This window comes from Camelus bactrianus, chromosome 35 (genome assembly GCF_048773025.1).
Source record: "Camelus bactrianus isolate YW-2024 breed Bactrian camel chromosome 35, ASM4877302v1, whole genome shotgun sequence".
NCBI classification, from domain to species: domain Eukaryota; kingdom Metazoa; phylum Chordata; class Mammalia; order Artiodactyla; family Camelidae; genus Camelus; species Camelus bactrianus.
This window is the reverse complement of record NC_133573.1, coordinates 22212783-22231912: the sequence shown is the minus strand read 5'-3', so window position 1 is coordinate 22231912 and position 19130 is coordinate 22212783. Positions and strand designations below refer to the sequence as shown.

The window sequence follows — 19130 nt, the reverse complement described above, 5'->3', positions numbered from 1 at the left end:
AAACAAATCACATCATTATGCAAATTGTAAAAGGCTTTGGGTTCTCAGTGGAATACGCTCTGAAATTCGATGCTTTATGATTTCATGCCAGAGTGACAGCGAAATTCAGAAGGGACAGGATTTTGGCTGAAGAACATGGAGACCTGCCCCCACAGAAATTCCCTGTCTGAGTGACCTTGGGAGAATCACCTAAAATTTCTAAACTTAGTTCCATGATCTGCTGTGTTTTATTCGATGACTTCAGGGTTTCCTCCTCAGCCCTCTGGCTCTGTGACCTAACAGTGCCACACATGCAACGCAAAATCAGACAAAAGTCACTTAAGCCACTTACGTCACTAATGAGTTTGGTGCACCTTCTGGCCAATTCCATGCTCATGTCTTCAATAACGGGCTTAAAGAACGCCTGTCCAGAAAAGAAGGAAACGTTTTTCTAACTGTCCACCTCGAGGAACAAACACCGTTCTTCCGCAGGTGCTTTCTCACTTACCCTGTCATCTTCATCTTCTTCTTCCCCTGCTTTTTCTTCCTCAGTTTCATCTTTTACATCATCCAATACAGGGACCTTCATGTTTACTCTTTCTATATATTTTTTTTCCTTTGTTAATTCACTGGTGGAGCAACCCCTTTATGTGCTACAGCACCCCTGAGATCTGGGAGTCAGTACTCTGGCAGAAATGACCTTGCCCAGGCCTCCTCCCTATTTAGCTCACACTTTAGCCTCCTTATCACAGCCGCGTGTGAGTGGATGGAACAGGAGCCCTCAGGTCGGCCAGGGCTAGCCTCACAAGCGGAAATAACATTTTTAACGGGCAAAATTCAATTTTGCGAATTTTAAAAGTCAACATTCTTTAAACTAGTTGAGAAATCCAAAAGAGACAATTTATCCATATTTTGTTAATTCAACTCATTCATAAAATAGTTTGAAAGAAACTTAAAGATGCTGGAAAAACCACTCAGCTTTAACACTCAAGATAGCACAGTGCAAAGCCTGTTATCTTAAAGATTCCTCAACTCCATCTAAATAAAGCTCACCCTGGAATGTCAGACCTCTCCCGGATTTGGGCTGGTGAATCTGGACCATTCAAATTCAATTCACCAACCTACATTAAATTTTTTATGAGACATGTATGTACTTCTCTATTCTAAAAAAAATACTGCGTATTAGCCGATTAAAGGCTAGTAATTTATTATGAAAAGCCCTTTGAACAACTTCAAAGAATCCATTCTGAGTTAATTACAACTGTTAATCTTATATGGCTATTGTATTATTTTAATTGTAAACATCATTAACCGTGAGAAGCTGTAGTTAACACAGACCGATATATCATGGAAGAATTCTAGAAATGTTACTGTTTCAGAAAATACTAATTACCTTCTTTCAACTTTCCCCATTGTGTCAATTTTTACAAAATTCACAAGTTATTTGTATAGTTCTCAACGTGTAATGTACCCTTGGAAGAGTTTGGAAAAATAAACTATAACAATATTTATAATGTGGTATGTGTCATCGGTTATATAATTTAAAACATATTTCTCAAAGCAAATCCTTTAATTCCAGTTGAGGTAATTCTAAGACTACACAATTTATAACTTACTGATTTGGTTATTTAAATCCTAGGATAAATTAATATTTATAAAGCCATAGCATATCAATGTAGGATATAAAAAATATACCCTACGGTGAATAATGAAACTAATGATATAAAATATAACTTCAGTTCACCAGAAATTAACACAACATTGTAAATCAACTATACTTCAATTAAAAAAAAATAAAAATAAAATATAGCTTTAATAAAAAATACATCATTCTAGGTAGACAAGCATAATACTGTTTTCTCTTGATATCACATCTAGTTTAAAAAAAAATTTTAATGTCTTGGCCTTGCCTAAAAATTCTGAAGAGAAAAAAATTCCACCTGGTCATCGTGTGTAGATTATTTCTTAAATTGTGTTCCGTGAGGCCAAAGTTCCACAGAATACTCTGGAGGGGAAAAGGAGGGATTTCTTAAACAAACATGTTTGAAGAAACCCGTATACTAATCTCTGTCCCTGCCACTTAGAAATCCACATAATGGCACAATGGCATAATGACACATTAAAAGCTCTAAGAAGACCCACAACCAAGAAAACTATTTAAAGTTTGCTTAAGCCATCATTTCCAGAACACAAAATCCTATTCATCTAATCTAATCTATCTACCTACCTACCTACTTATTTTTTTTTTTTTATTGACATCCAATACTCCAGAAAACTAATATTCTTCTGTGAACTATTACTTAGGGAAACATTCTGGAAAATGCTGCATTCCATAAGAGTGGCCGATCTTTTCATGAAATGACTTTTAATACAGGCTAACTTAACAGCATCACATACCCTGCTTACCAGCAAAATGCCAAGACGAAATGGCCCAAGGATGCTGAAACTGGAGGTTTTAACTTTAAAATATAACAGTCATGCCATGCCAGAGTAGAGAATTCTACAAAGAAATTCTCTGGACATTGTATTTTGTTCCATAAAGGAGCAGAATGTGTAGACTCTTCTTACTTCCCTTAAGTCCTCTGCCAAAAGACTATTCTGGTGTTCTACAGAAGATCTATTACATTATTTGGAAATAGGGAAGAGCATTTTCTATAAGCTTTTCTTGCAAACTTCTAGAAGCATAGGGAGAAAATCTTGCCAAAACTGCCTAAGATGCACCACTTGGTTAGTGTTTGAGGTGCCAATATTTGCGATGCCTGTGGTGACATCTATTCCCCACGATGATTTACCTTTGTCAGGCTTTGTTGGCTGCTACTTTCTCATTTCCCATCATATAACAAGTTCTTATCGTCTCTCCACTGTGCTGGAAGAAAATAATCTGTTGAGAATATGCACAAAAGTTTGGAAAGCAAAAACAAACACCATATACATACAATGTGAACACAAATGTTTCCACTTGAGATTTTAGAATCAGAATTTTAAACTACAGAGGTCCTTAAGAAATAAATCCAATTGAAGCCCTCTCTTTGACAGAGGACAAAACTGAAGTCCAGAGAAATTAATTGTCTTGTTCACAAAGTTACTCCATAGAGCACTAGGACCAGAACTATCTAGAGTTCTACCTTCATTCATTCAAAGAAATGTGGTTATGCCAGGCACTGTGCTTGGTGTTCGAGACGCAATGGTGAGTAAAACATACTCTGTGCTAAAATGAGGTAGATTAAAAAAAAAAACCAAAACATCATTCAAGACTTGCTGGAGGAACTCTTTGATGGATTGTTTGGAAAGCTAGGCACATTATTACTTTTGATTGGATGAATCTTTTTTCTTCTCACCTCTTTTATAATATAAAATTCATGTAAAGTTTTCTCTAAAAGAGTTTAAATCCTGCACTTTATCACAGAAAAGTTCTCTTGTCAATAGCTCCAAGATCTGACTTGGGGAATCCGAAGAAAGGGTTCTTCATGGATAGCTTTCATGTTCCAAAATTCCCCATTATCTTATTTTTTTAAACCATGTTAAATGCTGTATTTTAATAGATATTTTCACCTTGGGGTGCCCCAAAAGGAAATATCTGTACAGTCGCTAACCCCTTTTACTTATCAAGCACTTCATTTACGGTGTCTACTCTTTACGTTGGTACTCATCCATGCCCTGACTGAGAATGAGACAAAGATGGAGATCACGTTCCTTTACAGCTAGACCCCCCTCCCTCCTACCTCCAGGCTCTGGCTCTCCCACATCCTCTAGGGCAAATCACTGAATCCCTCTCTGCCTCTTACTCTCCGTAGCTCAACAGAAAAACTGAATTTGCCAGACGTTAATAAAAGGAAAGTACCTAAACAGGAAAGGCCCTTACAAACACGAGAGTTTTCAACTCTCCGAGAAAGGTACACACTTCCAGGGAAAGGACCTGATGTGAAAGAGTTCTTATTCAAAAGGGTAAATTCTACACCCTCAGTATGTTCTTAAAGGCCAGGGGGGCCTCAGTCCACATGACAGCCCAAAGATAAGAGCTGACTTGTATATTTGTAGTGCAGAAGTCTTCCATCTTCTGATAGTTTGATGTTTATGTGGAAGCAAATATATTTCTGTAACAACTGCCGAGTCCTATGGGTAATTCACATCGCTGGGGACACAGCCCTTGGCCAAGCACACAAGTCAGTACCACCATCACGCGTCATGCAGGGCCAGGCTGTCTTCATGTTCTTAAGGTCACAGACAACAAGAATCTCTTGGATTTTGATAAACGTTTCATACTTATTTCACTTTTTTCTCTTTTCTTTTCTCTACAGTGATATGAACATGTGTTTTTCCCCAACATGGTGATGAGGAACTCGCAAATGAAAATCCACCGTAAATGAACGAAACCGATTTGAGGTGTAGCTCCATGTTGAGGCAAATTCAGAGATAAACTGAATTTTTCCACTTAAAAAAAATTAATTCAACATATCTTAATATAAACTATTCCCCGTAAATAGTAGATGAGAGAGAAATTCGTTCATCTGACTCGTTTGCCTGCCTTGGCAGTCTTTTCACGTACTCATTTTTAGTTGCCTGGGTTTTTTTTTTTTTTTATATATGACTATTCCCAGAAGGTTCTTGCTTCTCAGCTGAATCCCTGGTTATTTCACTTTTACCTCATATACTTCTTCATCGTTTGGCATCTATCCACAAGGGAACTTCACTAATAGGTGAAGGAGAGAAATCGTTTCTTAAAACTAGAAATGCAAGCCCTCCAGAGAAGAGTTCTGTTTATTATTAGCCCAATCTATTTTTACATTTAACACTCATTAAGACTATCTCCTCCTTCTAATGGCTACTTCGTTACTGTTTGTTAATTAGAAATCAAAAGAATACAAAGCAACCTGAATAACGGTCACCATGACCAATTTTGCCATTAAAATAAGATTTAATAGCATCTTTCTGTATTCACACTCCCATTTTCACAAATATAGATCCCACTCACAAATGAAAGCTACATATCTAGACTGATGTTGGCAAAGGAGAAGATCAAGAAACTGCAAATAATTTTTGGCACAGTTTTCAGGCTGGGCGTGGTTGGGATGTCAAAATTTAAAATATCTATTTTTCTAAGTATATTGACAGGGAGGGGGGGAATACTCTTATTCGGAGCCTAGATTAACAGCACCCAGTGAACTGAAAGACTTTGGTTTAATTTGCTACTCACTTGAAATATGAATTCTGTTTTAATAACAACAAAGCTAAAACCAGAATCACCTCCACAATCCTTCCCACAGAGAGAAGCCCCAGGTTTGAATGGACTCTGTGTGGCTTGTCATCAGAACCAAAGGGTCAAGCACACACACAAAAAAACCAGCTTGGCTATCCCCCAAAAATATCCCTTTCCTTGAGTTTCATGTGAGAGGTGTCAGGAAAAATTGTGAAAGGCTTTCAAATTGGCAAAAAAAAAAAAAAAAAAAAAAACCAACTTCCTGCATTTTCTTATCTAGTGTTACCTTCTGGCTAATTTGGCCTTTCACTGACTTTGAACTACTTTACCACACCGAAAATTGTTGAAAACTGATAACAACGCTAATGATGCTTTATCCATACAAATGCAAATTAATTGCATCCTGGGGAAAAGCAATTGATTATTGCCTTGTTGATAGACCCTTTTGTATCTGTTTGTAAATGCAATTCAGTATTCCTTATTACTCATTTACATTTGGTTCCTCAAATTCATCTTTGCACCAATTGAAACATCTTACTGGTGCCCTCATTAATTAATGAGTTAAAATCTTTGACATGTGTTGTTCATTTTACGTTTTATGAGAATCATGATTTCACCTCTTATTTTTAAAAAATCCTTTAACAGATACAAATGATTTAGTTACCTTCACTTCTTCCCTTTAACATTCAGCAAAAATAGAATCTGAGAAGGTATTACAGGATAAAGCCCTATTCTCTAAATTGTGAGCTGTGGCTACAAAAATTTTTGGTGTTTATGAAAATCAGCTTTTTGTTTTTTGTTTTTTTTAAAGTTCTGATCTCATTTGACTATTGGCAAATGCCACATGTGTGCTTGTATATATGTACATTCACACACAAAACACACACACAATGCACACATGCACTCAGGCAGAGTTAATTCATCACAGCTGCCAGCTCCCTCTTGAAAGGCATACAAGGCTTCAATAAATGCAAAGACTTAATTACTTCTCACATCTGGAAAAACTTGAATATGAGAGTGGGTTTATTGAAGAAGCTCTTTGCTTGGCTATCAACACCATATCAAGAGCCAGAGAAAGCGGGCTTGATCAGTGCTGGCAATTCTTTAACCCTTTAGAGATAGATGTTCCACCAATTAATTCATAACATGTCCTGCTTACATGATTTATGAATTTTATGAAAAAACAGTAAATAATTTCCTACTCATTTATGGAGAAAAGCTGTTTCTGTCATGTTTCCAGAAGGGAAGAATCGTAAATTGAAATGTGGAAATAATAAGGAAGCCCTTACAGTCAAAGAAAAAGGGAAAGGTTTTGGGGTTGAAGAGCATATTGAAAACAGCCATTAGAACAATAACTTATGTAAACAAATGGGAAACAAGACAATTCAGCCCTTTCTAGAGAAGGTGTAACAACTGCCTCTAAAATGCAAGTGGGGCATTACATGAGCTCATAGCAAGAAGATTTAGCAGAAATCAAGGAGTGGGCAGATGTCTCCCTAGAGAGGATATTTAAGCCAGAATTGGGCAAAGTAATGGGGTGCAGAAATCACATCGAAAGGACATTTGCAAAGACCCAGAGACAAGAGTTGGAGGAACCAAGAGTTCAGTGTCAATGGAGCATACAATGGGGAGAGACGAGGGGGGCAGATGAGCTCCAGGAAGTAAAGGTATGGAAATCACTTTTCTCAACACAATAAGCTCAAGCCAGCTTGAACCATGAATCCTCTACAAACAACACAACTCCTGGTCAGTTAACTGCAGAAACATCACCTTTACACTACTCTATTCGCTTCATATGCCTTCAATTTCATTGTTACCCCTTCATTTTATCAGTTGCCAGTTGAAATATTCCTCTTATCTGGACTTTATGAAAACTCATAGTGAAGAAATTATTCCCGTTTATTAGTCTAATGAAGAAACATATTCATGAAAAATACATTTATATTAAATATCCCCCAAAATAAATAGAAATTATGTTAAATGTGTTTAAGATACAAATTTTACCCTTCTACATTGCTACAATTACAGTTTTATTCTTGAAATGCAACTGTTTTTTCTGCTTTTTACTAAATAAGTGTTACCAATATTTCTACTTGACCCTTAAGCATCCAATTACTACCCTAAGTATAGTAAGGATTTCTGTCATGATTTCATCACACGTTAAGCCAAGGAAAACAACACAGCTGACCCTCACAAGTTTGGAACTTTTGAACTACTAATTCCTGAGTTTTATTCCAGTTGTTTCCATGGAGTTTCTTCCTGTGTAATTCAAAATACAAGATATGATCAAACTAGGACCATAACTGAAGTAAATGTATCATTAAAACAGCTATAAAGTTAATGATGTTTTAAAATAACTGGTACCCTTTGAATAGTGAGAATTAGTTTGACATATATGGGTGGTAATTTCTCTCTGACGACTTCATCTTCTTTATGATTTAATGTGTTCACATGTGTGTGTGTGTCTAACTTCATTCATTCATTTCACAAATGTTTCTTGTGTGCATTCTGTGAGCTAGGCACTATTTTAATTTTAATCTCTTCAAATTATCAATGAATAACACCAACAAAATCTCTACCCTCTCTTATTTCAATCACATATTCATTCATCAAATAATTTATTTGGCATCTACTTTATGTCATGCATTGTACTAGGCTTTGCATCTGTATTGTATTTCAGACAGTGAATATACATGTGATAGTCAATATTCACTAGTAAATGCAATGAAACATATACATTTTATTATACTATGATAAATTTGTTTGACTTATAAAAGTCTCATTTTCAAAAAAGTAGCAGCATGTTTTAGAAAAGTTTTTATCAATGTTCAAATAATTTCATAGATATTATTTCTATCCTATTTTCTACACTAGTTATACCTACAGATGGCTTTCTCCATCTTATTTTCTTAAATTGTGTATGCAGAATTTTTCTTTATATCTTCAATATGCCTGACTTATTTTTGATTTGCCCATAAAGTGACGTCTTCCAGGCAATGTCTATCTATGTTGTTTTAACTATTTCCAAAATCATTCCCTGAAGTTGCTCTGTCCAGCAGAATTTTAACATGAGTCACATATGTAATCTGAAATATTTTAATTGCCACACTAAAAAGAAAAAAAAAAAGACTGAATTGACTTTAGTGATATATTTTATATAACTCAATATATCCAGAATATTATCTTTCAACATATAACCAATATAAAAAGTACTGTGATATTTTATATTTTCTTATACAAAGCCTTTGAAATCCAGTGTGTTTTAATTCCATGCTTACAGTACATCTCAAATTCAGACAAGCCACACTGGACAGTGGTTCCATAGTGGACAGAATAGCTGTACGTAATGCTGAGAGCCTGGAAACCACTAGCTATTTTTCATCACATATACCTTAAATATGAAAAAAACACATTTAAAATTAAACTTCTTAAGATGAGAATTTCAGAATCCTAATATGCAAGCAATAAAAACTGCAATCTACTTTAGTTCCCAGAACTATCTAAATCAGAGCCCTCTGTATGGGAATGTGTTTTATTAAAAGTCTAAATTGTTATTATAAATAATGAATTAACTCTTTAAATTGTGTTTTAATTAACTTCATCAAAGGTGTATTTTCAAAATGCTATCTTGTTTCATTAATGAGAATGACATATTTAAAGTCCTGGCACTTTCCAGGATAAATATACATTCTTTAATTAGCTATATAATAAATTGATAATTATATGAGTGAATAATAGATATTCATTCTTTTTCTTTCTCTATCTAATTAGAAGAAGCCCAAATAGTGAAATATCTCCATCAATACTCTCATTTATTTTTTTTTTACTCACATTTTTAACTCACATAACACAAATTAAAAGACACCAGCAATTTGCTCATGAATTTGGCCAGGTAACTTCTTTTTAAACCACATTGTAAAGTAATGTCACAGTCAAGTACAAGATTTTAATAAAGAAGCTGATGGATCATTTAAAGAACCTAAGTGCTTCACTGAAATGAGACTTTTCTATTAAAAACTTGAAATCTTCAAATACTCAACAGAAAAGCTCCAGAGCAATGAGGGGAAACACAGCATCTCTTATTTCTGTTCCATGGAGGACCCAGCTTTTTCCCTTGACGGAGCCAGCAAACTGGGTATTTTTTAACTGCTGGGATCTGTAATAATATCCAAATGCCATGAAGTGCTCTGAATCCTTGAGCAGACAGGAACCTACTTTGCAAAGCTTTCCTGCTTTTCATTCATGAATGGCACACTTATAAGCCAGTAATGAGCTAGAAAATATTTCACAACCATCTCTGCCAGGGAAAGGAAAGAAGGAAGAAAGGAAGGGAGGGAGGGCAAGAAAGAGCGAGGAGCAGAGTTAGCTGGGAGGGACTCAAAGGAGCCGGCACCATGCATGAAGGCAGATTTCATTGTACCCAAAAGAGCCTGCCCTTTCCGCATAGCTGCCTAGACATCCAAAAAGATGAGCTGTGTTTTCTTTTAATGGCATTCAATACATTGAAGTTTCTAGATTTAGACTAGAATATTAGAAAAATTCCTCCCAAAATTTAAGAGCAATAATAATTGTATAAAAGAAATACTGGTCTTACTTGTACTCCGGAGCTGAAAATGAGAATTTCATTTAACAACATGGATAATTTTTTAATGTAGGTTCTCTAGCCATTTCTTTAAATTCTATCATTTTTAAAGCATGATCTAGTGATTTTTAAGGTTTCCTATTTCAAACTGTCAGAAAAGTGAACTTTTGAAAGAGAATTCCCACTCTGAGGGTCTTTTTTAATGTCAGAAATTTTACTTAGGTAGAAAATTTGCTGGAAAGGAGGTAATTTTGCTGACACATGTTAATGAAGTAACAAGGACATCTTTTTTCAAGATTTTAATTAAGCTTTGATGCTAGATCACTATTATAATAATCCTATGAAGTATTTTTTTCTTACAGAAATATCACTTATGTGCATTTGATCGAGGCTGTACTTGGTTTCTTATTTTAAGGTTTAAAAATCACTAAATATGTTTTCCTTTGAAAATTCTTTATGATGTTTACGTTACTCACCAGTACAAAGAGTGAAGGAAACCTCAGGTTTTAATTTAATCAGATTAAACAGCCAAGTTTTATAATCCCACCCTAAAGTATTCATATGTACGGGTTTTTAAAACATTATAATAGCTTTAGATTTTCTTAACAAATCTTACAAGATTTTTTTTTAGAGACTATCTGATTACCAATTAAGTGTGGCCAACTCAAACTACAAAAATTCCTGTAAGGGGTAAATTATTTGGTATTATAGAATCTAATCTTCTGGAATAGAGTTACAAAAGACTTTTCTTATAAAGAAGATTAGACATGATTATATGCTTTAACTAGCTCTTTATTTAATTTACCTTTTTATTATATCTTAAATTCAGGATTTTATTAATTTTTTTTTTGTTTTTTACTTTTCCAAAACACAGCAATGGTGAACATCATGTTTAAACAAACGAACTTTGTTTAAATATCCAAAAGTTCAAATGTTTATGCTATAAAGACTAAACAGTTTTCAAAACATCATCAAAAATATATCTTTTAAAGTATATTACAGGCTTTTATAATGTTTGTATTTCAGAGACAGGACCAGTGATTGTATTTGGGCCATGATTTGACAAAGATTATCCCTGACTCATAAAATATGTTATAATGGGGTTTCTGCTCAAGTTCTTTATGTTATACTTAAAAAAAAAAAAAAAAAAAAAAAAGAACACACGTGTGAGATTATATTCCACATTGAATTGATAGCAGAACTTCATTCCAGCCTGGCTAAAACACTATGACTGGCCAGCCAAGAAGGACTAAGGACAGAAGAGACCTGAGGCCCATGAGTTCCTCACTGAATGAGCTGTAGTCACAGAGTCATCACTTGGAAAGGGTGAGCTGCAAGCAGCACCCCTGGTGTGCAGAGTGCAAAAGTGCCCCTGGAGGCGGAGTCCCAAGACGTGCGCTCAAAACCCCACTCTGCTATTGACCTGCTATGTGGTGGCAGGTGGGTCACTTGAGGACCTTGGTCCTTTATTTTCTCCCCTGTAAAAACCTAGGCCAGCTTTTCTAGTTCTAAGATTATATGGCTCCCTGATTACCAAGTTTATCTTATCTACTAATCACCATGGTAAAAGGGTTCAAAGATGAAAACATTATCAACAACAAATTATTTTATCAAATCACTTCTTTTGGGGTGGGTGGTCAAAAAGGAATAGAAGTCACCTATGTTGAACAGGAGACACCAGGGTAAGTCCTTTATGCATCTTATCTCCTGGCATACTCATCAACTCTCTGGAAAGCAAATACTCTCAGGCTCCCCAAACTGAAGCTCAAAGAGGCACAGTAACTTGCTTAAAAGTAACATCAACAGGACTGGAACCAAGATCTTCCATATGTTTATGTATTGCCTCACCATTTATTCCCACTGTGTGCATTGATCACTGTGATGTCATACTGCTGGAATCTACTTTTAAAAAACTCCTTCTGTATTTTGACTACAGGTCAGAACCTAACCAGGTATGACTGAATGGCTGATAAAGTACAGGATATTTACAAAGCCCATTCCCATACACATCAAAATGCTTTTAACACATTAAAGACATAACCTTTAAACAACTACAAGAACAGTTTCATAGTCTAGTCTAAAAACTAGAGCATTTAACTCAAGGTACACATATATAAGAAAATAAAAGTGGATTCCATACGCACATAAAACAGGGATGTATTCCCAAGGCATAGGAAATCGTCAGTGATACAGCTACACTGAGTATATTCATAGCCATGTGTTCCAAAATCTATATAAACATAATCAGTGGGAAATTAAATTCTGATAGAGCCAAGTGTATGGCTTTGAAAAGCTTTTAAGCATTTATCTCTCCAGTGATCTCGTGGGGAGTTCAAGCTTGCTTTTCAAGCAATGACACTGTCCAAAGCTCTAAAAAGCAGATATTTATCATAGCATTCAATCTGTTGCAAGAATTTCTTGGCAGTTTGACTCAATATAAGAAAATAAAGTTTTCATGTCATCACAAATGGGGAAAGAAGTTATCTTAAGCACTACCTTTCCTTATCCTTCAATTTAATTAACATACTCTCTCAAGGTTATAACAATAACTTCTGTTATTCTTCACCCTAATAATATTTTAGTTGTCCTGCAAACATGAATGTAAATGTGAAAAAATAAAAGTAACTTTTTAAAAACAACACTAGATGACTAACACAAAATAGATGACCGACTATTTTATATTAGTTCTGTTTCATATTTTCAGTTGTATTACCGTTGCCTAAAGGAATGCTTTGGAATCAGTGGCACTGAAACATCTGAAATACAAATGTGTACTGCCCATGTATATATTCTTTTCAAGTAATTCAGTATTCAATTCAAAATATCCATATTTGAACTACTATGTATACATCACTATGTTAGGCATCGTAAAATCTAGACTTTCGTACTCAAGGAGCTTATAATCTGTGAGTAGAAATGAAACAATCAGAAAATATACTGAAGTCATCAGGGAATTACAGGACGGAGGAAATCACAAATATCAGGGAGACTCTAGAGTTTCATGAACATTGCTTTGGATCTGCACGTTATGCAGATGAATCAGTTTTTCAAAAGTGAGAAAAGGGAGTTGGAAGATGAAACACAAGGAAGGACAACAGAATGACCACACCATGGCCCTGTGAGAGAAGAGTTCAGTGCACATAGGGAAGGAGTAGGAGTAAGGAATACAGGGAGGGCAGAATGAAGACAGCTTCAAGTGCCAAGCCAAGAATTTTACACACAATTCAATCAGAAGTGTTGCCTCACAAATTGTTAAAGCAGGGAGTGACATATAAATCAAATACAGAAAGATTACTCTAGTTGCAGTGTAGGTAAAATCCACAGAAATGGAAGGAAAGAGGGTATCAGAAGACTTCTGCAAAATGATCCAGGCAAGAAATAAAGCCCAGGGTCATAAAAGTTGGTAAAAGTAGAGATTTGGGATACACTAAAAATTTCAGCTGAGCAAAAGAGACAAGATGTGAAAATGAGAGAAGCGAGGTCATTCTAAGGTATTTTGAGTTGTTTGGCTAGAGAGGGAAATAAACTCAGACACAGGCATGTTGAATCTAATATGAAGGTGTTCAGGTGGATTATCCACTATCAGTTAGACATGCATAGCAGTCCGATTTGGGAGCTGGCTTAACTCAGGAAAAGGGGTCAGAGTTCAGAGAGGTGAACAGTGGAGAAAGTAAAGAGAGAACAATTTTCAAAGACATCTCCTGAAGAAAAGCAATTCATCCCCAAAGGACACTGCTGACCATTCTTGCTGTACACAGGAAAAGGTACACTCCTGAAACAAGGTGTTCCATGAGAAAAAGAAAAAGAAAAATTCTCTCTAGTCTGTTTTCTTAACAATTCTCAAACCTAGACTACTTTATTTTAATGGACTACATCATTAAAAATACTTATTTTGAATAAGGAATTTGAAATACAAAAAAAATTATCTGCTCCAAGGGGCTTTTAAAACCTTTTACATACTTTTGTCTGCTTATAAAAATGATAAATGTTCACAGTGTACTGGAAATAGCAAAAAGCATAAAAACCAAGTGTTTAAAATATTGTATCAGGAAATGCTGAATTGTATCAAATGGTTTTTTAGCATCAGATAGCTTTCCTTACTTGATTTTTTGATCAGCATGGACAGCATATTGGTTTTATCATATTATATTAATAGGTGTCCTAATATTGAACCATCCTTGCATCCTCAGACTAAATACTTCTTTTTATAGATTATTCTTTGAATAAATATGATTTTATAGTGTTTGTATAATAATGTGGGTGAAAATGCATAAATATGTTCATGACTAGAGCCATTTATGTTTGTGAACTAGAGTTTTCTTTCAAGGCTGTTGCCTTTTTTTGTGCTATCTGCCAATTTATGTACCTTTGAAATGGCTGTTCCCTACAAACAGGATCAACACATCAATAAGCTATAGCAGACATATCAATAGATTTACCAGTGTGAACCATGCTCAGGTCCCAATTGCTTATGAGGCCATGAATCACATGACCTGACTAATTCAGCTATAGCTCATTGGACCTGGAGTAAACACCTCACCTGGGGAGAAGCACATTGGCCATTCACTGACCAATAAGAAAGTGTTTATGAGTTTGAACCAAGAGACATTTACCCGTAAATAATCAGATGGTGGTTATTTACCAGAGCTAGAAGGCCAGATAGACACAAGTGGGTGGCTATTTTTCAACCTTAGGCTAATAAGTGGCTAAGAATCCTGTATTCAGAGAAAAACAGAGACAAATAACTGTATGTATAAACCCAAAATACACAGTGAAAGAGATTTGCTTTCTAAGAACTTCATGGTTCCCATGAAGTCCAGCTTTAGCTGTTAGAACTGCTTTCTATGAAATCATCCTATGTCCCTCTACAAATGCATTTTTTCCTCTAGCTATTTCTTGGCATCAAACATTCCTAAGACAGTATCAGGGACAGAAGCCTTTTATAAAGCTAATTATTTCATATTTTTCAACATTTTCCTAAGTTACTGCTTTGCTCAGCTTTTCTAATTCTTCTAGCATCAATTCTGTCTACATATTTCTTTTTTTTTTAATTTGTTTTATTCATATTTTCCAGATTTGTTCATATAATGGCCTATTACAGGCTGTCAATTTATAGATAAGCTAATCAGACTCTGATTTAGAGGTAACTGTACATCCAAACAGATGTTCAAAGCTTAAAAGGAATGTATAAGAGAGTAAAAATAATGAAAATTATTTCAAATTATCAGGACAACTTTAATAATCAATTTAATATACATTAACTATGCTAGCTCTCAAGATTCATTCTTTTTATATATTTTCTTAATAACAGTTCTTTATCGTACAGAGCTGGGATCTATTAATGAAAAATAAATGAAAATAAATGAACCTATCATTATAATAAGATTTCACCAACAAATACTTTTTAGACATTTAGCTATGAAAGACAATAGGCTTCGAAAATTTTAAGGTTGACATTTTAAATTAGACCTTCAAGTTAACAGAACATATTTGGATCCAGAAAGTAAATGAAGATTCTATTAAAAACATAATTGTTAAAACTCATTTCCAAATGGTATCATAACCTTATCACTTAGTTATACAGCAAAGTGAGACATAAAAGATTATCTTCATATGATAAATCCCTGTGAACTGTCATTCTTCATTTCAGAAATAACTGGCCTTCTATTTCCTAGGTAAGAGGTGAAACATAATGAATCATGAGGTGATGAACCAGTCATCTAGTTTGACTAGACGTCTGATGAGTACAGACTGCTAAGTGTCAGAATTCTAGAACTATTCTGGAGATTTGTTGCTTATGGAGTTCCCAACTTCTTAGTCTATGCAACCCTGAAATATAACTATACTGCAACAGCCACAAAAGGAGGAAGGGTGGAAATAATAGCAAATTATCAATTTAAAAATATTAAACAATTTAAATGTAGGAACGTCTATGGTCTTATTACGAAATCTTTCTTAGGCAACTCTGAAGAAAACAATTTAACTTTCAAAAACCTCCCTGGATTAAAAACTTCTAACTTTTTGCTTATGGATAAAATGTGTCCCCAGCTGAAGGTCCTCAAAGCAACAGAGTGCTCTATACTCTATTACTTGAGTGACAGATCAATATTTGACAGGATATATGCATCCTGCACAGCACTGACATGCAGGAAAAATCATTAAAATGTTTATCAACAATTTGTTTTTACTCTTAAAATTTAAGATAGAAAACTTTACTAACAAATCAATCTACAGTAGCACACATATGTAATGTATAAGTAAATATAAAATATACCAGGAAATGAGTTCAGACTTTTATTTACTGATAGGGACTGTGTGGTGAAAAAGAAGAGTTCAGAGCACTAAATCATAAACTTCTTGATGGCAGAAACTACCCAGGTTTAGCCTATTCTTCCACGTGTACCTAGAGCAGAGTTTATGAGAGTATTAACTCTTTACAAAGTTACAAGGCAGGTTGTGAATCCAGAACCTATCATCCTGCTCTCTCCCAGCACACAGACGTACAAAATTCCACTTAAAATGCTACCAGCAAAACACTGTCCTCTAATTACACTGTCACTAATAGTGTAATCTCACACTGGCCTGATATATTTAAATCATTTCTCTCTTCAAAGTGTTCTCTCTGCCATTTTTCATCTTCCTTACTGACATGTCTATTGATGTCACAACTGAATGTACGTTGTTGAGCTAGGGTGCAATTTGAGGCAGGTTCAGGAAGTGTCTATTTTATTTACTTCAGATTGCACTTAAAGGTCCAAACTATTCACACTTCAGCCACACATCTCCATGAATCAGGTACCTCATGGCTAACTCGGAATTTGGAACAATTTGGACCTGGGAAAGACTAGGGGAAAAAACAAAGGTGGCCATGCAAATTTTAATGTAAACAAACTTGCAGGGGGGTTGTTTCATCAACATGGGAAAATAAACTCCCTCTGAATATCAGGTAGAACATTGAGAACAACCATGTCTAGAAAATCAGTGTGATTTTCCTGCCTCACACTGGCCTTTGGCATAATCATTCTATTTTATTTTCAAGATACATCTTTGTGTAGACACCAAGATCTTATGAATAATATCTGAAGGAAAAAAACCAAGAAAAAATATTTTTAACTCTCTCTTCTTACAATCGGACATAAGCAATTTAACTGTGTTAAAAGAAAGGTGGTATTTTAAATGAAAGTGAATATGACCACCGAGGAAACAAAAACAAATGTTCCTGTTATATTAATAAAATAAGAGGATCTGAAATGATAACATGAGACGCAGTGGGCGTAGTGCTTAAAACACAAGGGCTGGGAAGGGATAAATTGGGAGTTTCGAGATCTGCAGATACTAATATACATATATATATAATAGATAAACAACAAGTTCATACTGTAAAGCACAGGGAACTATATTCAATATCTTGTAGTAACTTATGGTGAAAAAGAATATGAAAACAAATTTATGTATGTTCCTATATGACTGAAGCACTGTGCTGTACACCAGAAATTGACACAACATTGTAAACTAACTATGCTTCAATTAAAAAAAAAAACAAAAAAAAACACAGGGGCTGGAGTAAACACACAAGTGAGAATACAGGCCCCACTATTTACCAGCTCTGTGAGGCTGGGCAAGTTACTGAACTGAGAGCCAAGCATTCTTCATAAGAAATACTGAAATAAGAAAGACTGCACCCCCTAGATGGGCTTTGTGATAATTAAATGAGAGAATGTAACTTAAAGCACTGTAATCAGTGCACCTAAGTAAGTGTTTAATAAATGTTTAATTTTATTGTCATTCTCTCAATATTGTTGTCACGTAACAGGATCATAATAAACGAAAGATGTTTGGCATTAATACAATTCCAGAAAGTATTGGCCAAAATATTAATATATTTCTGGGGGTCAGTAGTAAGATTCTTTTCCAAATGCCCTAACATGAATACATTATAATTAATAGAAATGAAATCATTTTAAATATTCAAAACTGAGAAAATATTTTGTGGCAAGAGAGGGCATCTGACCTGGGTCTAGGTCCTTGCTAGGAGTCTAGGCACCCATACTTTCTGAGAGAATCATATCTTTATGAGAAAATCATGCAATGTATTGGTTGAAAACATGGGTTCCAGTCCCACTGCTGTCTGTCTGTCTATCTTAGTGATCCTGGATGAGTTTGTACAACCTCTATAAGCCCTGCATCCTGTCTCTGCAAAAAGGAATAATAAAAGTAGCTCATTCATGTGGTATCTTAAAAACTCTTTCATTTCAAACTTTATGCTTTTATAAACACAGGAATCATGTCACCATGACTTTTTTTAAAAAAATATTTTGAACACATCTTATAATAAAGTTTCCGTATTAGAACTGTGTCCTCCTGGTGCGTTAATACATACAAATAGATAAACTGTTCAGAGATAGACCCAAACAGATAAAGGGCATTCCAGCCAATAGGAAAAAGGAAGATGCCTTAGCAAGTAATGTGAGAACAATGTGGGGAAATATATAATTGGGTCTACTCCTCATACCTCACACCAAGATAATTTCCAAATGAAATCTAAATGTACAAAATGAAACCCTGGAAGAAAACAGCTGGACAGTGGGAAACCATTCATATCTCAAAACCCAGATCCAACTGGAAAAAGAATGACGACACAAAGATAAATTTGACTACGTAAAAATAAGCAGTAATTAAAATTTACATGTAAAAATAAAACACTGTAAGCAAAATGAAGATAGTAGGGAAACAACTGCAAAGTATCATGAAGGATTCTTAGCCCCAGTTTATAAGGGATTTGTGAAAACTGGAAGGAAAAGATCAACAGCCCGATTTAGACAAAAGACGAACACATAGTTCATAGAAGAAGAAATGCAAATGGTCCTCAGTACAAGAAAAGATGCTTAACTTTGCTAATGATATGAGAAATACAAGTTAAAACAACGTGAGATCCCATTTTTTTACATTTCAAATTAGCAAAAAAAATCCAAAAGCTTACAACGTACTCTGCTGGTGAGACTGGGAAAACAGGCTTTCTCATATATTACCGTTGGGAACACGAAACTGTTCAACTCCAGTGGAGGTGAATCTGGCAATTTCTATGAAAACTACACACGCATTTACTCGTTGACCCAACAATTTCTCTTATAAAAATCAACCCCCCAAAGTACTAGCAAAAAAAAAATATATGAGATAATATATGTACAAAACTATCCATTACAAGACTGACAGCAAAGGACTGGAAATAACCCAAATGTCCATCAGCAAGGGACTGGTTAAATAAACTGCAGTGCAGCCACACAAGAGAGCTGTCAGATACATAAGGCAGAGCTCCACATACTGCTCTGGGGTGCTCCCCAGGATACATCAATAGAGGAAAATGCAAGTACG

General features: G+C 35.0%; 1 protein-coding gene across 7 annotated transcripts in view; it reads right to left on the bottom strand.

The window, feature by feature from the left end:
• The window catches only part of NEBL (nebulette), a 310491-nt gene that overhangs the window by 95758 nt on the left and 195603 nt on the right, over nt 1–19130 (bottom strand). For 3 of the 7 annotated variants that reach the window (XM_010947775.3, XM_074358287.1, XM_074358284.1), the window contains exons 1-2: nt 488–685; nt 332–403 (exon numbers count right to left, since the gene is read on the bottom strand). The exons of 2 other annotated variants lie outside the window; for them this stretch is intronic. In XM_010947775.3, coding sequence (XP_010946077.2) covers nt 332–403; nt 488–568 — 153 coding nt within the window. In that variant the 5' untranslated portion in view covers nt 569–685. Of the gene's footprint in view, nt 1–331; nt 404–487; nt 686–1919; nt 1985–2771; nt 2846–19130 lie in introns of those variants that run through there. 2 more of the 7 variants (XM_074358285.1, XM_074358282.1) reach the window with 2 other exon arrangements.